Here is a 22,684-nt window from a genome sequence, read left to right on the forward strand (position 1 = left end):
TCTCAGCCTCACCAGGACCTGAGATAAGTAGGGAAGGTTCACACTCATGGTGACAGGAGACAGACACTGGTCTGGGCTGTGGAACATGCCTGAAGCCAACCCCTATGTCCTTCTGCTCTCTCAGTCCCTTTGCCAACAGCTCAAGCTGGCCGGAGGGGATGGGGACAACCCAGGAGACAGCAAAGCAGCCTGACAAGAGAAAACAAAAATAAATCCCAAGTCCTGTTCGAGCATTTGGGCAGCTCATGACACCAAATACTGCCCAGCTCAGGAAACTGAGCAGAAACTTCTGCCCAGGGAGGTGGTGGAGTCACAAAGCCTGGATGTGGCACTGGGTGCCAGGGTTTAGCTGAGGCATTGGGGCTGGGTTGGACTCGATGATCTTGAAGGTCTCTACCAGCCCAGTGATTCTGTGAATTCTGTGATTCTGTGATTCTGTGAATTCTGTGAGACAGGAGGTCCAGGTGGTACTCAGGAATGTCCCACAGATGCCCAGGCCATGTGTTTGTGTGTGGGTGGCCAGGCTGGTGAACACCAGCGTGCCAGCTCTGCCAGTGGGATTCCAAGCCCTGGGATGGCAGGCAGGCAGCTCTGGGCAGGCAGCAAGGATCAGCCTGCAGGGCTGGGCTGGCACTGCCAGAGCAGCAAGCACTCAGGATCAGCAGCTCCCAGGCACTGCCAGGAGGCAGAGCCCTTCCACCCAGCTCTCTGCAGGGCTTCCAGGAACAGCAAATGGGCAGCAGTGCCCCCACGGTGATTAATCATCTTCCTGGGATGCAGGGAATTTTTATTTCCCACCCCCCAGTGCAGCTGGTGCTGCACCCACGCCACGGCAGCCTCGCAGCTGGCGGCACCCTCGGATCAGCCACGGGGGCAGTGGGCAGAGACCCTGGGAGAGTGGGCTGCAGCCTCAGGCAGCATGTGGGTGGTGCTGTCAGGCTGTAAAATACAGGGATTTTGGGGGGAGCTCAAGGGGAAACGGGAGGTATTTGCTGTCTGAATGTTTTCTCCTAAAACGAGCGCTGAAAGGATTTAGAAGGACAGTCAGACACTTGGTTACTGCAGGGATTTTGTCAAACACACAGCAGCTCTGTGTGAACTGTCTCTAAAAGGGAACAGGATTATCATGGAATCATTTAGGTTGGAGCAATCCTCCAAGATCATGGAGTTAACCCAGCACTGCCACCACTAACCATATCCCCAAGAGCCCCATCCACACATCTGTTAAATCTGTTAAATCTGTTAAATCCCTCCAGGGATGGTGACTCCACCATTGCCCTTCACAGCCTATTCCACTGCCTGACCACAATTTCTGTGAATAAATTTTCTTCCATCTTGCTACATCCTTTCAGGGAGTTCAGAGAGCAAGAAGGTCCTTCCTGAGCCTCTTTTTCTCCAGGCTGAGTGCTGTTTTTAGCACGGGGTAGAACATTGGATGCAGAATCACATGCTGCACAGCACCACAGCCATGCCATGGGCCAGCACCACTGCACTGGACATCCCATTGCAGCTTTGTTTTGTCACTACCAGCAGGAAAAAGGTCCCATGTATCTCAGGAACACTCCAGAAGCACTGCTGGTTTGGCCTGAGCTCAAAGCAGCTGTAGCCCTGTAGCTCCTGAAGGAACCAGCCAGCTCACAGGGTGCTGGGGAGGGCAGGGGACAGCAGGGCAGGGCAGATGTGCACAGTGCCAGGTTTGCCCTGAGCTGAGCCAGAACAGCTCATTTCACCAGTTCTGCCAACTCCCAGCCTGAGCCCCTCAGATACTGGTCACTGCTCCCTGAGCTGGTTCTGTGAGGAGCTCTGCTCCTCAGGGATGGGACAGGGATGGGACAGGCACCCACTGTCAGACCCACTCTCCAGCTGGGCTCACCTGGTGGCTGCCCAGGACTGTCTCTCAGGGGTCCAGGAGTGTCTTGGAGCTGGTCACATCACCATCCAACCTTTCCCCCAGCAGAGAACATACCCAGTGGGCTGTCCAGTGTCCCACTGGATATCCTGGCTGTCCACCCCCCAATTCTCTTCTAGTTTCTCCTCAATGTCTTATCAGTTGATGCTGGCAAACCGTGGGCAGCCAAACTGACCACAGCACCAGCAGCTTTCACACCACCACGACCACCAACCCAGAGAACCCTCATTTCCAGACATGGCAACTCAAGGGGTCAGAGGAGCCATTTCTGGCTGGCTCCAGCCCTGTCCAACATGAGCTCTCCCACGCTGCAGCCATGGCCTACCCTCCTTGGCACGTGGCCAGCCACCTCACCAGCCAGGCTGAGGTGTCCCTGCACCCACCAGCAATGTCCCCCCCTCCAGCACACCCAGTCCACCTGAGCTCCTCTGTGCTGTACATCACTGTGAGAGTGTAGGAGTGTGTCCCCTAATGACAGAGTGGCAAAACTAGCCTTTGTCCCCCAAAAAAGGAAAGAAGCCCAGAAGTTTCTCTCAACGATTAGGTAAAAAGCCACCTCATAGGACCTCAGGGACTTCACCAAAAACTTGAGGACATCTAATTGGAGAGAAGCCAAAAAGTCCCACCTGACCCATCAGGTAGAAAAAGAAGAGACCAAAAGAGCAAAAGGCTTTTGTGAGGTGTTTTTACCAAGAACAAACCTACCTGGCTTGAGTTTTTCTGTTTGTTATTTTGGCTTTTATTAAACCTTTTTGTTTCTAACACTGCAACAGAAGTCATCCTGCTTATTTTATGTGCCCAAAATAATAGCTGAGCTATCCTTAAGTGTATTATATTTCTTTTGAGGGCTTATGAGACCTGGGCTATGATAAAGAAATATAATATGAGAGCTCCCAGGCTCCTTCAGTACCCACATTTCCTGCTCTGGCTACCACTTCCTCTGACTGCTTGCCTGAACTCTCCATTTTTAATTGACTTCTTCTCTCTCCTCCCACCTAAAGCACAGCCACACACACCTCCCTGCCACACTGAGTACAGTCACCCAGGGGGACAGACAGACACTGCCTTTCCAAATCTAAATGGATTTTCATCAATAATTCCTCCTCAAGCTACTCCCAGCAGTTTCCCACTCACTATCCCTGACTCTTTCCCCTCTCAATAATTTAGTTGTAGCTTTGTAGAGTCATTTCCTGGAGTGTACCCATAGCAGGAGCTCCTGGTGCAGCCACAGTGGGATGTCCATGGGTGATGCTGAGGTCCCAGAGATCCCAGGACTCCTGGCCACCCTCCTCCTCTGCCTGTGCTGCTGAATTATTAGCAGCATTGTGTGGCAAAAGCTACTGACCAGATGCTGCTGCTCCTGCTCTCAGCATGCCTAGAAAGCACCATCTCCCACACGTCAGAATAATCTCAGGAAAGAGTAAAAGGATTTAGGGCTTGCTCAGCTCAGCCCTCCTAAACCCATTTCTGCAATCAGGGATTATCCCAGTGCCAGCACCAAGACAACAGCATTCAGCAGGAGAAGGCAGAGCTCCAGCTGCTGGGGCTGGAGGGGTCTGCTGCAGAGCACCCTCCCCACCTTGGGGTCCCTGCCCACACAGGCAGCCCCCAGGAAGCCACACAGCTGGGTGACAAGGCCCACCCAGGGGTGTCAGTGCTGTGCCAGCTGTCGTGACACAGCTGACAGGGCAGGGCTGGCCTCCTCACCTCGTGGATGCCAGGCTGCCACTGCTGATCCTGCTGGTTTTTTTCCCAGCACTTTCCAGAGCAGCCCCATATTTCTGTTCTTCACCCTGTGGTCTTCACACCCCCCTAACACCTCCCCCTGCCCCGACAATGCCAAACTGAGAGCCAAAAGCATGAGGAATCCCAGTCATGTCCACGCCAGGAGAGGACTGAAGGGATGGGGAGGGGATGGGGGGATCCTGGATGCTGGAAGGAGAGGAACTCAACCACAGACCAGTGTCTGTGACACCCAAGAGCTGTGCCACTGATGCCACCAATGCCTCCCAGCATCCCACCCGCTGGGGACAACGCCACAGCCCAGCTCACTGCCCACCAGAGCAAGGCTCCTGCCTGCTACAGAGGGGTCTCTGCCTCTTCTTCTCTCCTTGGCATCTAAGGCCCAGCTGGGAACCAGCCCAAATCCAGCAGGAAGAGGCAAGGAGAGCCTGAGGACTCCACGTGCCACAGGCAGCCCCCATCCCACTGCACCCCGTGGTGGCTGGGAGAGCCCTGGGCTGGAGCTGAGCTCTGCCAGCCCAGACAGCAAGGGGCACAGCTGCCACATCCCCTCACATTTTGGCTCCTTCGTTTCCTTCCTCCCTCTTTCTAAGCTCCCTGGATGAAAAGACTCAGGAGAGGGCCAAGAGACTCCCTGTGCAGCCAGCCTGGCTCACCCCCCCAGCCACTGGATCCCAGCCAGGGCTCCAGGAGCAGCCAGGGCTGGAAACCACAGCGGGAGTGGGACCAAAGTCACACACACAAGATGAACCAGCAGAGAGACACAAGGGTGCCACAGGCTCAGGGCAGTGATGGCCTCGTGTCCCCTCACCTCCAGGGCTCCGTGCCTCCCAGTGCATCCCAGCACACAGAACAGGGACGGAGGCACTGCCCTGGGTGACACTGCTGCTCACACAGAGCCAAGGAGCCACAGTCCCTCCTGCTCTGAGATGGGAGCAGCAGCACCTCAGGCAGCAGGGATGGGCTCCTGCTCCACTGTCACTTCCTCACTGCCCAGCACACAACAGGGAGTGCTGCCCAAGGGAGATAAAGTTTTCAGCAGCAGCAGTAACACAGGTTCCAGGAGTGCCACGAAATCTTCAGGCTAAATTAAGCCCAAAATAATTACAGAACAGCTGATTTTGATTCTTTTTTAACATGTTGCCGTGAATCAGACTCCAGTTAATTGATGTTAACTGCACTCAGTGTGTGGAGTGCATCAGCCAGCACTGCTCAGGGTGATGGAGCAGACAGTGGGTGCTGGTGATCGTGGAGCAGAACTGCATGGGAAAAGGGAATATCACCTGGGATAAAACATTGAGGGGAAACAAAAGAAAAAGCCACGGGGGCACAGGAAGAGAGGACAGAGATGTCCCAGGCAGCCTCACTGCAGCACTGGGATGATGCATAGGAAGTCCACTGGTGGAAAAATCCCAGCTTTACAGAGATGGGGCAACTGAGAGCGCTGACTTAGGAAGGCCATGGAACAGAGATGACATTTTTGAGAGAGAGATTGAACTAGAAACAAGTTTCAACAAGTTTCAAACTATGGGCTTGCAAGAAGACCAGATACTTCAGAGAATTAGAACTGTGAAAGATGCATTGTGGCAAGACCACATGGGGTAAAAACACAGGTGATTGGTGTTAGAACTATCAGCAGCATTGTGTGGCAAAAGCTAATAGGCTGAAAAACATTTATAAGATATTGTAAGCAGGAAATAGGTTGGCTTCTGATACAAATACATTGAGTTTTACATCTCTTATGTTTCACCCTTCAACAAGACTGATAATGGAATAAAATCTTTTAAAACACCTCCCAGTTGCCCCACCTCTGTAAAGCTGGGATTTTTCCAACAGCCCATGTGTCCAATTCCTGTGGGCAGCACCCAAGGGCTGCCAGTGGGTGCCACCATGCTGGGCACAACATGGCTGTGGGAGCCTCAGGCAGGTGGTGGCAAAGGGAAGGTGAGGAACAGCATGAGAATTCCTCCTTCCATGACCAGAGCATCCCCACACCCATGGCCTGAGCATCTCTAAACTCACAGCCAAGGCATCCCTGGCTGTGGTATTTTCTGGGGTCCCCTGATGAAGGAAGGAAAATTATGAATCTGACTCCATGTTCTTAGAAAGCTATTATATTATATTATATTATATTATATTATATTATATTATATTATATTATATTATATTATATTATATTATATTATATTATAATATTTTGTTATATTATGCTATACTAAAACTATACTAAAGAATAGAGAAAGGATACAGACAGAAGGCTAAAAGATAATAATGAAAAACTCCTGACTCTCCCCTCAGAGAGTCCAACACAGCCATAACTGGCCAATAAGTAAAAACAATTCACATGCAACCAATGAAGCAATCACCTACCACATTCCAAAGCAATAAAACACAGGAGAAGCAAATGAGATAATATTGTTTTCCTTTTTCTCTGAGGCTTCTCAAGTTTCCCAGGAGAGAAATCCTGGGCAAGGGATTTTTCCAGAAAATATGAAGGTGACACCTGGCACCACGGCCTGAGCATCCCCACACCCATGGCCTGAGCATCCCTGAACTCACAGCCAAGGCATCCCTGGCACCATGGTTTGAGCATCCCTGAACTCACAGCCAAGGCATCCCTGGCACCATGGTTTGAGCATTCCCATGGCCATGCTCACCCCTGCTCTGCCTGCACCCCCTGGCACCCACTGGACCAGTGCCAGGAGGAACGGGGCTGGTTTAGGGCTGAAGGGTGGCATTTTGGCAGCTTGTTCCCAGAGGCCACGGGGAGGGCTGGCTGACCACTCAGGAGAGCTGTGTCACAAGCTGACACAGGGCTGAGTCACCATGGCCTGCCAGCCCTCGCTGTGCCCGCGTCCCTCAGACACACATTGCCTGTGGCCACCCCAGCACAGCACCCCAAACACAGGGAACCCCACCCCACACAGACAGATCCCAGCTTCCACAGAGAAACTGAGGGGCAGCCCAGCCTGCAAAGCTCAAGAGACACTGACCAGCAGTTGGGTCAAAAGGCCTGGAGATCTCAAACCCTGGGGTACCAGCTGGGGCAGGTGCTGGGGCCTGGGAAGGCTGGGGTTGTGCAAAGCCTACACAAAGCACCTGAGCTGCTGTGGTGACCTGCCAGGATGAAGCCAGAAGGGCAAACAGCTCTTTAAGCAAAATGTATTTGTTCCTGGGCTGACATTGGTATGTAAATCGATTGTAAACACTCAGGCTGGAAATGAGAAGACCACTGGAGGGTATGTCCTAGAGACACCCTTCAACAAGGATTGCAGGCAGGAGAGACAAAACTCCTCCAGGATGGAGCTGGAGCAGTGTCTGCAAGGCTGACAAAGTATCTGTGTGACACAGGGACAGGACAAAGCCACCTGAGGCACCCCAAGCACCGTGTGGCACTGCCAGAAGGGCCTTGGGCAGCATCAGCACCACACTGCCAGGCCAAGTGAGGCACTGGAGACATTTTGGGAGAACCTGGACCCCCAGTGGGCAGAGGAACCCCCTCCCTGCACCAAACACCCCTCCAGTCTCTAGCTCACACACCAGCCACAGCTGCACCACGGGTGAAAAGAGGCTGAGGACACATTCCCTAGGGACCTGCCTGGAGAGGGAAGCAGGAAGCAGAGGCAGGATGCTGAGAGCCACAGGGCAGGTGTCACCTGTCCTTGCTGTCCCCCTGAGTGCCTGCTCTGCTGTGGCTCTGCTGCCACACCATGCCCTTCCCAGCCTGCTGAGGCTGCTGCTGAGGACCATGACATCCTCCAGCTGCACTGCTGTGCCCTCCAGCCTCAGTCCCACTCCAGGAGCTGTGGGAAGCAACCAGAATCCAGGGAAGCAACCAGACTCATCCAGCCTCCCTGGGCCACTCACCATTTAATGTCCATCAAAGCCACTTCACATCCTGACATCCAACTGGGCCAAGGGCAAAGTGCTGCATCTGGGTCAGGGCAGTCCCCAGTGCCAGCACAGACTGGGGCAAGGCTGGAGAGATGAAGGGATGGATGGAGAACACCCTGCAGAGAAGGACTGGAGGATTCTGGGCAGTGACAAATGGGACTTGACCTGGCCATGGGCACTGGCAGCACAGAAAGCCAAGTGTCTCCTGGGCTCGCCCTCAGCAGTGAGGGCAGCAGGGGAGCAGGGGATGTTCCCCCTCTGCTCTGCTCTCCTGAGACACCCTGGAGCTGCCTGCAGCTCCGGGGTCCCAGCACAGGACAAAGGTGTTGAACTGAGGGTGGAATCAGGTTGGACATGGGGGGAAATGTCAGACCCAGAGGGGCTGGCACAGGGTGCCCAGAGCAGCTGTGGCTGCCCCATCCAACCTGGAAGTGTTCAAGGCCAGATTGGACCAGGCTTGGAGCAACCTGGTCCAGTGGAAGGTGTCCCTGCCCACAGCATGGGTTGGAATGAGAAGAGCTTTAAGGTCCCTTCAGTCCAAGCCACTCTGAATGTATCCCCACTTCAGGCCAGACTGCCTGGGCAGGGGCAGCTCCCAGCTGCACTAGGGCTGCAGATGAAGGGTGAGAGCAGAAGATGAATAGGGGGATATGCTGCTTTTTCCTCCTGTGTCCAGGACATGCCCAGACACCTTTTCCCAGATCCCTTGCTCTGCCAGGGCTACACTTGCTTCATCTTCAAAGTCTGATGAAGTCTGGGCTGTCTCTGATTTCCCACCCGAGGGAAGCTGGGAGAGGATGAAGGAGCAAAGAGAAGACAGGAGAACAAAGTCACCTTCACCTCTCCTCTCCACTGCTCCTCCCAAAGGAGAATCACAGCCCTGAGCCTGCAGTCCCCAACACAGCACTACTGCAGCCCCTGGTTTCAAGGACACCTCCTCCCTGCCCTGGTGGGACCAGGCACCAGGGGAAGGCAGCCCCAGCAAACCACTGCACGGTGGTAGGTGGAGCTGAGAGGGCACAGAAAGCCATGTCTGAGGGGGCAGCTCCAGCAGGAGCCAGCCCCAGCCTTGCTCCTCCAGCAGCACCAGAGCAGCAGCTCCTTGGGGCACACTGGGCTTCCTGCTGGACTCTCTCCCAAAGGACCTGCTGAGAGGTGAGGTTGTACTTACAGGACAGCACAGAGCCAGCTCAGAGGGGTCCAGCCAGCACCTCAGCATCCAGACAGCTCCAAATTGTTTTTTATTCTACACTGGCCAGTGCTCCCTCAACAGCATCAGACAGAAGTGAGCAGCTACAGCTTGTCTCCTTGCCTACCTGACACATCCCTCCACCAGAAAATGATCTGCTAGGAATAACAGGGGCCACTCTCCAAGGAACTCCCAGCAGACAGAAAGACTGAACAAAGTCACCTGTGCCCTGGTGTTGGACACCACCACCCTGAGCCTGCACAGCTAAAATAATGAAGCTGGAAGTCAAGCTCCCATGGAAACGAACCTCCCCTTCTGTGCTGGTGCAGCTGCAATGGACCTGCTTCCAGGTCTGAAATATTTACTGGGCCTCCCAAAGCCTGCAGAGATGGGCTGAGCTGACAGGCTGAGAGACACAACTTGGGATCTGAAGATTTCTGTTCCCAGAGGCAATTCACTGAGCAAACAGCCGTGTTACATAAGGCAGTGCTGGAGAGCACTGGAGCCACTGGAGGGACACAGAGCTCAGAGAAGAGGAACGGCACACAACCCCTCCTGACCACTCCAGGAAAACAACGTGATTTCATTGCTTTCTGGCTGGAATGTCACCCAAAGCCACCTCCTCTGGGATGTGGCCTGGACCGTGGACCAAGAAGGAGCAGCTGATTCCAGAGCCAGGAGCAGCAATAGCCACAGCACTCACCGGGAAGGATTTTAGGAATGGGTTTACCAGGAGCTGTGACTCAAATCTGGAGTAGCCCAGTGATGGCCCCAGCCCAAGGAGGAACCCAGCCCCTCAGTTTTTCCAAGGCCACCCAGTCCCACCAGGACACTGCCCAGCAGGGTGGGGAGACCTTCCTGTGCCCCTGCAGCCAGACCCGAAGTGCCGGAGCCGCGGGCTGTCACCTCACTGTCTCAGTGGCAAAGCCAGCCAGCTCCCCACCCACTGGGCTCCAAAATAAGCCCAGGCAGCAGTGGCAAGGCAGATCCAAAAGCAGTCTATGCAGCCAGAAGAGGGATCAGCAGGAGGGGAGGGATGAGCCCTCCATGAGACACGGATGCTGCTCTCCGCACGCCAGGCAGGCGGCAAATCCAGGTCTCACACAGACACTGGACCTCACTTGCTCCTGCAAACAAAGAACACCAAGGGGCTGCATCTGCCTAAGCACAGCCACTTAAAAAGCAGATTCCAGTGGGATTGTGCCCATGGAGTCCCTCTCTTCTATTACTGACCCGGAGAAAGCAGCTATTCACCAGCAGCCACTACACAGCTCCCCATCCATCCCTCCAACAGCAATGCCAACCACTGCCCATGCACTTCCCAGCCCAGCTCTGCTCCACTCTAAAGCCCCACTGCAAAGTCCTCCAGCTCCAGGAGGGACTTGCTGGTGGTGTTTAAGGAGTTTGTATCTCAGATGGAAAAGCTACACCCACACCAAACCAAGCTGCACAGCACATGAGCCTCCAGAAAGGATGAGAAGTCCGTGACATTCTCTTATTTCCTGGAGGAACATTTCCCCTCATCTTGCATCTTCCACATGATGCTAAAGAACTTGGAGATCACTAAGGAATAAGCAAGGTGCCTTTCCAGAGGGGATGAGCAGCATCCCAAATCCCTGCAGGGAGGTACATCTTGCCCTGATGGCCATCCCAGGTGTCACTCCTTGCCCTGCTAAACAGCAAACCCAGCGAGCACATCCCAAAATTAGCCTCTCACAACCTACATTTTAGTGTCCTTTGGCTCCATCCCCCTGCCATGCCTTATGGGAACTTGTTTCTGAATTTCCAAATTAATGTTAATAAATTCACAGCCCTGGGTTACAAATTTGCATTACTGAGCAGGTTCTCTGGGTTCAGGAACACAGGAGGGTGGGGGTGAGGCTGCCAGCACAGACAAGGACCTGGCAGAGCAGGTTCAGAGGTGGCCACCAAAACGGCCCAAGGGCTGAAACAAGGGGCAGTGGGGTCAGACTGGACATGCAGAAGAAATGTCAGACTGTGAGGGTGGTGAGGGGCTGACAAAGGCTGCCCAGAGAAGTTGTAGCTGCCCCATCCCTGGAAGTGTTCAAGGGCACACTGGACAGGGCTTAGAACAAGGGGTCCACTGGTGCAGATTTAAGGTGTCCCTGCCCATGGCAGGGATGTGGAACTGGATGGTCTTTGAAGGCCCCCTCCAACTCAAAGTACTCTGTGACTCTGAGTCTGTCCACTGCTAAGCCCTACCACACCTCCTGAGCACACCACAATGCCACAAATCCCTGATTTCAGATTAACGTGTGGCTCCTCTCTTCCTGTCCAAACAATTCTTGATGTGACAAACTGAATTCCCTACAACACCAAGGAAAAGTAACGCTGTAAAACAAAACCAGAAGCACTTCCAATGTCCTGGATGCTTCTGCAAGTCATGGGAATGTCACCACATCTTGTTCACTGCAGATCTCAGGCTTTTAAATAGATTATTAAGCTTTTAGGCCATGAGTGCCCTTTGCAGCCCCAAGTGCACCCCATGCCACTGCAGCAGCCAGGAGCACAGCAGCCTTTCCCTGAACACCCCCAGACAGGAACGCTGCAACATCTTACAGTGAAAGCACAAGGGCCTGGAGGATGATTGAGCAACAGCCTGAGACATGTGAACTCCCTTGAGAAAATCCCTGATTCCAGGCTTGGCCAAGGAAATTTCAGCTGAGGAGCAGCTGCCAGGAGAGGGGAGCCTGAGACAATTTAGGAAGGGCCAGTCCTTTAAAGTAATTACAAAATCTACTGATTTGACACAGGGCTGGATGCAGGGCAATGTGTGTGTGGGCACCCTCCTGGGACCTCCAGGCACAATTCCACAAGCAGACATGGAATTGCACAGGGCAAATAAGAAATGAATGGGAAGAGGGTAGATGAGCAGAGAGAGACCTGGTCCCAGCTTTCCAGCCTCTAAGCACTGGGAGCACGAGCAGTGCTCAGCCCATGGAAGCAACACCTTGGACAAAATGAGGGCTGCCAGTGGGCTGGAGCCACCCTGCAGGGTCAGACCTGCAGCATCCAACACCCTGTGACAGCAGCACCACGATGGAGGTGGGCAAAGGGGAGTGCTGCAGAGGCTGTTGCCGGCTCTGCTCATGCACAGATCCTCCTGAGCTCCAAGGGCTCCAGTGGCAGCAGGCTGCTCCTGGTGGACTCACTCACCCCTCAACACAGGTCCCTGTCCAGGTATGGTGAGACGGATGGGCTTGCCATGAACTGGCTCAAGTAATCTTTTTCATGATGTGTGACATACAGAGTAGTGTAGGGTGGGATTTTAAAGACATTTGGCTTTCCTTTACAGCACTACAGTTTCTTTGGCTGCTGCTTATTGAGTTAATTGTCAGGTTATTTCTTGCCTCTCTGTAGGAATAAATAAATTGCTGATCTTTCATATTTTCAAGAGAGGAAAGTGTTTTATGGAAGCAGGGAAGCAACACCTTGGCCAAAATGAGGGCTGCCAGGGGGCTGGAGCCATCCTGCAGGGTCAGACCTGCAGCACCCAACACCCTGTGACAGCAGCACCACGATGGAGGTGGGCAAAGGGGAGCCACGGGGCTCAATGCTCCCTGAAGGTGGAGCTCGGGGCAGCAGAGCTGCTCCAGGGCTGCCCCTCAGCAGGTGAGCCCGGGCAGGCTCCAGCCCCACCCTGCAGAGCTCAGCCCTCAGATCCACCCATTCCACAGTAAGGGCTTTGGGAAAAGCCTCTGCTGACCTCAGCACCCCACAGGCAGCTCCTCTGGCTCCCCTGGGAACAGGGGACCACAGCATGCACAGCTCTAACTCTGCCAGATCCCCCAGACACCCAAATGTTGCCATCCTTTGGGTGCTCAAATCCCTAACTCCAGCTCCTGGCAGCAAACCTTTTCTCTGGAAGAAAAAGCTGGTGAAGAAAGAGGTCTGGAAGGGACAGACTCTTTGACCAGCCAGCAACAAACTGTCCCCAGGACAGAGATGCAGGTCCCAGCTGCCACCTCTGGCTCAAACATTTCTGGGCCCAAGCAGGTGACACTTGGTCTGTTCTGCCTTATCCACTCTTTGGGATTTTCCTGGCAGCCCAAGGCAAGACAACAGCCAACCACCCCAAAAACAGCCACTTGCTGTTCCCAGCCTCCACACTGCCCATCCTTGCAGAAATCCCCCTCACTGCACTCCCAGCACCTCTCCAGGTCTTAAAGCCACCACTCAGCAGGCAGTCCCAGCCCTCCCTCACCACCCAGCCGTGGCCCCCTGCACACCCAGGGGCCTGTGCCAGCCCACCAGGGGAGCCACGTGCCCACAGAACCCACGGGGCTCACTCACTCTCATCAGGGTTGGGAGAAGCCAGAATGGCGCTGTGCTTCCTTTTCACTTCTTCCACATTCTCCGAAATTTTATCAATGAAGCCTCGAATTTCTTCCACCTGTGAAGTGAGACAAGAAGACAGGTGGTCTGTGACAGACCTGGACTCTTGGAAAGTGAAGGGATTATTATACCCAAAGCAACCATGACATGTCTGAGCCACAGCAAACATCCTCCTGGATAAATATTTTCCAGCTTGAAACTATAGCACCACTGTGGAATCAGACTTCTCCATCCCACCAGCCAGCTCTGAGTCACAGCAGTGTAATACAGACTGCATGTCCTGTGTTCTTTGTGATACACTGAGAAACTTCTGGGATTTATATAAATCAGCAGCAGATTGATTCCCAGACTCTGTGCCACTGGCAGAGCACTGCTGAGACTGCACAAGCCAGGCTGGTAGTGGCTCAGACCCCATGGCTCCTTAAAAAGCTCCAGAAATGCCCAATTTGATTCTCACCCCCATTCCAGGGAGGCCACATTTTCCAAAAGGTCCATTCTGGCATTTTCCCTGCACTTGTGTGCTGCAGGAAGACACCAGCATCTCCCAAGAGGGGAAACCTCTCCTGTGCTCTCCGCCTGCCAGGCTGCTCACCCTCTAACTCAGTCTTCTCCTTCGGCTCACACCACTCCTTTGCTCATCTTCCTCCACCTGCACATCAGATTTATCCCAGTTCCCACTCCATTGCCTGCACAGATCCTTTTTAACACCCCCCACACACATGCCATGCTAAGGGTGTGCTAAAAATCCGCAAGCAGATCTTACAGCCACCCACATGCCAGAAGACAACCTCTTGTTTGGGAACGGGAGGCACAAAATTAAATCAATCCCATGCAGAGACTGCTGCTCTGCAGAGGTGCTCTGGGGAAAGGCCTGAGAGCTGTGTCTGAGGCTTCCCTGGGCAACAGCCTTGTTGGGTTCTGGAGGAGCAGGGGAGCAGGGGAACATCCACAGGGCAGCACAGCCTCAGGTCTGCAGGTTCCTGATGTTCAGCACTCAGCACAACCCTGAGCATCAGCTGAGCAGCACCAGCCAGGGCAGGACCTTCATCCCATCCCCAGTGGCCACAGGGAGCCTGGACCACCCACACCCTGCCCTGATGCCAGCAGAAAGGTCTGAAGCAGCTTCAAAGCCACACTGGAGGAACAAAGCTCTCACCTGCTCAAAGAACTCATCCATGAAACGATCCCGGTCCACGCTGACGGTGACTTCATCATCATCATCACTGTCCTTGGCCTGCAACAACACAGAGAGAGAGAGAGAGGCATCAACCAGGGCTTCCTGCAGAGTTCATGGCTCTGTTTCAGAGCTCCCATGAGGAATCTTCCCCTTCTCCTGTGCTAACCTGCTCCAAGGAGCTGGGGCAAACACTAGCCAGAGTGTGGAGCACCCCAGGCACTGCCACTCCAAGCCCCCGGGACTCAGGGAGAGCAGAGAACAGACACATCCAGCAGGGAGGGATGGCCAAAACACCAGGGCAGCCAGTGCCCCACGGCACAACCTCCTCAGTGAGCACGGGACACAGCTCAGGAACCCCACATCCAGGGAGTGGGAGCTTCCAGGGCACCCTCAGCCCTGTGTGAGCACAGCAGTTCTGCAAGGAGCAGGGATGGGAAACACCAGACATTCCACCATGGGAAACACCAGGGTGCTGCAATGGGAAAGCATGAGGCATGTCACAATGGGAAACGTGAGGGATGTTGGACTGGGAAAGCATGAGGGATGCTGCCATGGGAAATACAAGGAATTCTGTGATGGTAAAGCAAGAGGGATGCTGTGATGGGAAAACACAAGGAATGCTGTGATATGACAGCACGAGGGATGGTGTAATGGGAAAACATGAGGGATGCTGTGATGGGGAAGCACAAGGAATCCTGTGATGGGAAAGCAAGAGGGATGCTGTGATGGGAAAACAAGAGGAATGCTGCCATGGGAAAACAAGAGGAATGCTGCCATGGGAAACACAAGGAATGCTGTGATGGGAAAACATGAGGGATGCTGTGATGGGAAAACAAGAGGAATGCTGCCATGGGAAAACAAGAGGAATGCTGCCATGGGAAACACAAGGAATGCTGTGATGGGAAAGCAAGAGGGATGCTGTGATGGGAAAACAAGAGGAATGCTGCCATGGGAAAACAAGAGGAATGCTGCCATGGGAAACACAAGGAATGCTGTGATGGGAAAACATGAGGGATGCTGCCATGGGAAGCACAAGGAATGCTGTGATGGGAAACACGAGGGATGCTGCCATGGGAAACTCAAGGAATGCTGTGATGGGAAAGCAAGAGGGATGCTGCCATGGGAAACTCAAGGAATGCTGCCACAGGAGAAAGCATGGGCGACGGAAAAACACGAGGGATGCTGTAATGGGAAACATGAGGGATGCTGTCACAGGAAACACAAGGAATGCTGCCATGGGAGAGGATGAGGGAAGCTGCAGTGGGAAACACGAGGAAAGCTGCACTAGGAAATGTGAGATGCTGCAATGGGAAAACATGAGAAATGCCATGTCAGGAAAACATAAGGGATGCCATGATGGTAAATAGAAGGGATGCTGCCATGGGAAAGCACAAAGGAAGCTGTGATGGGAAACACAAGGGATGATGTGATGGGAAAATAAAAGGAGTGCTGCAGAGAGCAGGAAAGGTGGGAGCAAACAGATAATACAGCAGAACTAGTAAAGTCACAGCAGGCAAATGAGGGGTTGTCCTTGTCTGCAGAAGCATGTGTGTCACTGTCACCAGAGATGAAAACACCTCCTGTCCCAGCAAGGCGGGGGCTGCAAGCTCTCAAGGGAAGGAAAAATTACAGTCCTGCACATAAGGAGACATTTAAAAGATTATTATCCAAAGCAGTTACACGATGGAGGGAAATGGAAAATTAACAGTTTGGAAAAGTTTCCTCTTACTCCATCCTTACAAGAGAGAAGAAGACAGTGGAATGGAGATTTAAGACAGGACTGCCTCTGCTCATCTCGTGATGATTGCTGTTTTTTCAGACAGTTACACATCACCCCATGGCCCCTCTGCACTCTGCAGAGAAGCAGCCACACAGTCTCCAGAGAGAGCCCTCTTACATTGAAATAAGTCAGATGAAATATCTATCCTACCTCCCAAAATTGTCTTTCCACCCTACAGTGACTGACTTGGGTGGTATCATCTGGAGACCTCAGCTTTCAGCTTTGCCACCACTTGTGGCACTTTTTGCCTGGGTAACTAATTGAATAAATCATGTGGGATTCCATTTTCTTCATGGTGGAAAAAGGCCATTCTTTATTCACATAACTCCTTCTTATACAGCTGTACAGACCTCGTGGGTGACTCCAATTGGTTAGTAGCTTTCTTGTTAATTACTTTATTGGTGTTGAATAACAAGTTGTAATTCTGTATTGATTGGTCACTCAAACTCTCAGTGTGTACTGCAGGGACAGTTGTTTATGAGAGATAGTTTTTAATTTTTCTATCTAAGGTGTAAAAACAATTTATACATGTGCAAGTTGTCTTTCACCCAGGAGTAGATTGTTATGTTAATGAACTGCTCACCCCAGGACTGCCCTCACATGGGAACTTGCAAAGGGCTAGCCTGACAAGGCCAGACACTGATTTTAGGAGAGAAGGCTTGATTTTATTAAGCCTTTCTTTATAATTTTTCTACCTTACTACAACAGGTAACTCATTCCCACACAGTTATCCCATTCATGGTTATCCAGAGCCTTTGTGATCAGAGAGCTCCCTCAATTCTGGTGAAAATCTCACCCTGACAAGGAAGAGCAGGCATGGTGCTGTTCTTACCCACCACTCCATGGACACAGAAAACTGTGCCCTGAAGTCTGAAATTGTGCCCATCTGTGGCACAGCCACTCAGGCCAGGAGCTGCCAGCACAGTGAGGCTGGGGCATGGCCAAAGCTGCCATCCTGGGGATGGGTTGGTACATTTAAATCCCTCCAGTGATGGTGACTCCACCGCTGCCCTGCACAGCCTGTTCCTGGGGCTGACAACCCCTTCCATGAAGATATTTTGCCCAATATCCAAACCAAACCTTCCCTGAAACAACTCGAGGCCATTTCCACTTGTCCTGTCACTTGATAACCTGGGAAAAGAGAGTGACCCTTACCTGGCTGCACCCTCCTGTCAGGGAGCTGTAGAGAGTTAAGAAGGTTCCCCCTGAGCCTGCTTTTCTCCAGGCTGAGCCACCCCAGTTCCCTCAGCCCCTCCTGGTCCTCCAGACCCTTCCCCAGCTCTGTTCCCTTCTCTGGACATGCTCCAGCCCCTCAATGTCTTCCTCTTCAAGGGGCCCAAAACTGACCCATGATCTGAGCTGCCTCAGCAGCGCCCAGCCCAGGGGACAGTCACTGTGCTGGTGCCACTGGCTGCCTCTGTGCTGGGACAAGCTGGGGCTGCACAGCCCCTGCAGCAGCCACTGCCTTCTGCATCAGGCAGGGACAGCTTCTTCCCTGAAGCTTTTTGCTTCCAAAATTCTGCAGTTTGCTCACAGCAGGTGCACTCCACCTCTCCCATTCCCCCCAGCAGGCACAGACCAGCACTGAGAGCCAGAGCACAGCTCAGGCTTGGGGCAGAGCTGGATGCTGACCACATCCAACACCTCCCACACCTCCCTGGAGCCAAGGGCAGGATTTGGCCACAGGCTCTTTTAAATCCTCCCTGCATGCCAGCACCACCAGGCAGCCCAGTCCCCCCACCCTGTCCTGTGCCATCACTGCTCCAGCCTTGCTCCAAACCATCTGAGCACGGTGACAGCTGTCACTGTCCCAACCCCAATGCCACTCCTTCAGCCTGGCTGTAAGCTCAAGTCCACCTGGGGTCAACAACTGCTTCCAGAGCAATGCCCACACATGCTCCATTGCTCCCAGAGCATCCCAAGCACTCCCCCAGCACATGGCAGGAGGGCTCACCATCGAGGAGGTCACAAAAACCATGTCCTAAAGCTAGGAATGTGTGGACAGATCTTTGCTACAGAGACACAAGTATTATCCATGTTCACATTCCACTGCACACATCACACGTGCCTGCTAGGTTGGCGCTGTGCTTGATTTTAAGCACCAACAGCTTTGAAGCATCACACACTTTGGGGGGTGGCACCAAGAGCCCATTGGATGGGCAATAACAACACAGACCCCCACCTACACCCCCAGGATCCTGGACAATGCCAACAGATGCTGGGGACAATGCTGTGAGTGAGGGAAGATGCACCTGCCAATGCAAACACCACCCTGGATGCATTCCCAGGTCAGGGGATCTTTTCTCCCCCACCCTGCTCAGCCTCCCTATGTCAGAGACAAGGACATCCACAGATGGAGGGACACCTGTCCTGCCTGCAGCTCCTGCCACCTCACCATGCACCAGACAGGATGGTCATCTCCAGGAAAGAGTCAAAGGAAAGGGGGCTGAGAGCCCCTGTGAGATGGACCAGGGGACCCTGCTGGGTGACAAACACGACTTGACCTAGCCATGGGCACTGGCAGCACAGAAAGCCAAGTGTCTCCTGGGCTCGCCCTCAGCAGTGAGGGCAGCAGGGCAGCAGGGGATGTTCCCCCTCTGCTCTGCTCTCCTGAGACACCCTGGAGCTGCCTGCAGCTCTGGGGTCCCAGCACAGGACAAAGGTGTTGAACTGAGGAGGGTGGAGTCAGGCTGGACATGGGGAAGAAATGTTGGTCCCTGAGGGTGGGATGTCCAGAGCAGCTGTGGCTGCCTCTGGATCCCTAGAAGTGTCCAAGGCCAGGCTGGACAGGGCTTGGAGCAACCTGGACTAATGAGAGGTGTCCCAACCCATGGGGGTGGAACTGGATGGGAAGCACCAGTCAGCCCCTACAGCCCTGTACAGGAAAGCACATCTTCAACACAACCTCCCCACAAGCCTATCCAGCATTTTTTGCCATCATTCTAGCAGGATCTCAATTTGCCAGAATTCTGAGCCCCTTTCTGAAGCCTGTGAGCAGAGTATTCCCACTGCTAATTTTAGATGAAGACTTGCACAGAAACCAGGAAGGCCAGGGACTGGCAGCAGAGGAAGAGCAGCAGGAGAGCAGGATACCTGCCAAGATGTTATTGTCACCTCTTGCTTGCCCCTTCCACATCCAAAACAGACCTGCCTCATTGCACAAAGATGCTACATCCCTGCCTGGTCCTACCTGTGCTGCCCACTGGAGCCTGCCACAGCCAGAAATCCTGCAGGAAGGGCACCCACCACCCACGGAGGGGGTTTCTGCCAGAGCCACACACAGCCTTGCCAGAGGCACTCATGCTTGAGGGTACACCACTCCTGGGAGCACAGAGGCTGATGGACAGGCAGGGAGATGTTATTTAGGGCAGGCACTGGACAGGGGGAGTGGCACAGAGCCCAGCCAGAAGCCCCATGAAGAGGAAATTACACAGATGGAGCCTGCTGGTCAGGAGGGCACATGTCACTTGTCACTCCGGGCTGGAGAAGGGCACCATCTGTCCACCCACGTCACTGGAAACACCCTCAGTGCCACCCTGCCTCTCAGCCCCGTGGCAGGGAGATCATCCCACCCCAGCACCCCCAGCCCTGGGCCTGTAAGAGCAGCCACATCCACTAATGGGTGACTTGGACTGGAGCCAGAGGGGATGCCAGGGAGAACAGCTCACAGCATGCAGGCACTGATGGATCAGCTGCTCCCTGCATCTCCCTCCACTCTGGCCCTCACTGCTCCACCCCAAGCTTCAGGTGTCCCCCCATGATTAATTCTAGTAAAAAAGTAGGAAAGAGGCCAAAACTTTCAAACAACAAACATAAAACAAAAAAGAAACATGTTTCAAAAGGAAACATAGTGTTTTGGCTTCATGCATCCCAACTGTGAGCATCCCAGGTTTCCAGTCACATGGAAAGCTCCTGTCCCAGTCAAAGTCAAAACTACCTGCAGGTGCTGCTCAGTACAAGCAGCAAACAATTCCCCAGCCTGGGAACTCACAGTGCCAGGCACAGCATCCTCCCAGTGCCCCTCCACTTCTGCCTCAGGGCCTGTCAGGCAGCACCAAGGACCCAGGGCTTCCAGGCTTTTCCCCCACATAGGGTAGGTGAGGATAACCCTTCTTTTGCAAGGTTTTTATTTCTCCAGTCCACCAGAGGCCAAGCAGTGGCACCATGTGGGCACTGTCCTGGCAGTGGGATGGCTCTGGGAGCTGCTGCCTCTTCAGTGCCACTGAGCAGAAGGAGCTGGATGTGGAGGGCAAGGCAGTCAGAGCTCCTCCAGCAGCTTTTGGAGCCTCACAGGCTTCAAAGTGCCCTCCACAAGGGGCAAAATCCCAAATGGAGGCAGAGACAAACTGTGATACCATCCCTGACAAAAAGGAGCAGCAGATGGGAAGACATCCAGAGCCCCGGAGCATCCCGGCTCTGTTTTGAGGTTTTGTAACCAGCACATGCTAATAAATTCATTCCAACCCACCCCATTCCCTCTCCAAGCACTTTCTAGAGGCAAAGGAGCACAGAACCTGAAAAGACTTGATGCTTGCTCTCCCCCAAACAGCACAGCTGGCAGGGTGGGCTGCGGGGCACAACCAGCCCTGTCACCTCAGCTGTGGCCACAGGCAGCCCACAGCTCCTGTCCTGGGCTGCAGATGGATCTGACCATGTCCAGAAGCATCCAGGGAGCTGGTGCAGGCACAGGAACAACAGGCTGAGCCCCTGCAGGGCACACCTGAACCCAGACCCTCTACCAAGCCCTGCTGGCCCATTTTCCTGGGAAACACCTGCGTCCAAACAGGCAGCGAGCCCTCGCCTGCCTCCAGCACCTCCTGGCACCCCAGGCCACGCTGCCTCCCACCCTCCCGAGACAAGGCAAGCCTCACAAAAGCACAAGGGAAAGGAAAAGCCACACCAGCTGCCATCCCCTTTTAGGGACCACTCAGTCAGCAAAGAAAGGCCTCATATCCCTGAGATGAGGGGGCTGCTCCACGGCTTCGCTCCCAGGCTGCATCTGTTTGTTTGTGTTTATGAACACCTCCGTGCTGCTCTGCCCAGCTGAAGAGATCCCAGCCATCTGGGCTTGACTTGCTTGGTAAAATCATGTTCTTTTTGTACCACGACCAGAACACGGCGGGATGCACGGGCTGCTCCTGGGGCTGCCCCTGAGCAGCTGTGGGTCACGTCTGGGATCGTGTCCCCACACAGAGTGGCACACGGGGGTCCAACACCCAACAGCAGTCACCTTGTCCCCTGTATCCAAACCCCCACGGCCAGGGCACTGCTGCTGACACCAGAGCTCCCAGGGCAGCTCATTCCAGCGTGCAGCTGTGCAAGGAAGGACAAGGTCACAACAACTGAGCAGCACAGCCATCTCAGCCATCTCACAGAGCCCAAAGGACACACAGGAGAACGCACAGATGCCCAGAACACCCCAGCCTGGCTCTGCAATGCTTGGCAGCCAAGGGCAGCTCAGCACACCCTCACCTGGACAAGGTGCAGGGCACCCAGGGATCTCCCACCCACCAAACCCCGGGGCTGCCCTTCATGCCTTGTGAGGGCTGACCTAGAACAGGCTAGATGGAACTAAAGAATAAAGTAGGGGTTTATTAAGAGGTCTCAATGGATCCACCTTGAACAGCACAAGAGCCCAGCCAGGGCTGCACCCCAGGTGAACCCAAAATGGTCACAAAATGCATGACTGCTCACAGGGTCTGGCACTTTTATAAATTCTGCTCCATTTGCATACTGGAGTTAATTGTCCAATTACAGCTCCAGCCCATGCAGTCCCATCCTTCTCGTTTTTCTCTCTTCAGTCTATATTGTTTGTGCTCCTGGGCCTGAGATCTGGATCATTGTCCTTGGTCCCCAGCTAGACCAGGAATTGTTTTGTCTCCCTGCACAGAGCTCACCATCCCCTCATATGAAGCCCAGACCCACACACTAAAGCAGCACAGAATCTGAAAAATATAAAATCTAAACCTGAGGCGTCACCCTGACCTCCCCACACTTCAGGGTTTGCTTTAGGCATCTGCAGCAGCCAAAAAGGCCCTTCATGCAGGGCTGAAGTCCTGTTCCTGAAGGTTTCCAGGGAGGTGGTGCCAAGGCTGAGGATAAGGCCAGCCAGAGGGTGTGCTCCCAGGAGACAGCCCTGCAGAGCTGAACCACCCAAAACCATGCCTTAAACTACCTGTGGTCCCAGCCCTTTCTGCAGACCATACAGTGCACCATGATAAATTGGCCATTCCAGCCCACAGGCCCCAAACTCAGCTGTGTCCCGTTCCAGCATTAAATCCAGCACTGCCACCAGTGCTGCTCTCCAGGGATCAGTGCTGGGGCCACTCCTGTCTCACAGCTTTATCAATGACATGGACAAGGGGATTGAGGGCACCCTCAGCAGAAGACACCAAGGTGGGTGAGATGTTGACCTGCTGGGGGGATCTGCAGAGGGATCTGGACAGGCTGAATCAAGGCCAATTCTGTGACACTCAATGAGGCCAAGTGCCAGGTCCTGCACTAGGGTAACAACAACCCCACGGAATGCTCCAAGCTGGGAGCAGAGTCACTGGAAAGCTGGGAAAGGCCCTAGGGTGCTGGCCAGCAGTAGCTGAACACAAGCCCAGGTGGGCAAGAGGCCAGTGGCACCTGGCT

General features: G+C 53.8%; 1 protein-coding gene across 1 annotated transcript in view; it reads right to left on the reverse strand.

The window, feature by feature from the left end:
• Positions 1 to 22,684, reverse strand: part of STX1A (syntaxin 1A) — a 72,653-nt gene that overhangs the window by 42,223 nt on the left and 7,746 nt on the right. The window contains exons 2-3 of the mRNA XM_064395101.1: positions 14,248 to 14,325; positions 13,050 to 13,149 (exon numbers count right to left, since the gene is read on the reverse strand). Coding sequence (XP_064251171.1) covers positions 13,050 to 13,149; positions 14,248 to 14,325 — 178 coding nt within the window. The remainder of the gene's footprint in view (positions 1 to 13,049; positions 13,150 to 14,247; positions 14,326 to 22,684) is intronic.

Source organism: Passer domesticus, chromosome 19, assembly GCF_036417665.1.
Source record: "Passer domesticus isolate bPasDom1 chromosome 19, bPasDom1.hap1, whole genome shotgun sequence".
In the NCBI taxonomy this organism is placed as follows: domain Eukaryota; kingdom Metazoa; phylum Chordata; class Aves; order Passeriformes; family Passeridae; genus Passer; species Passer domesticus.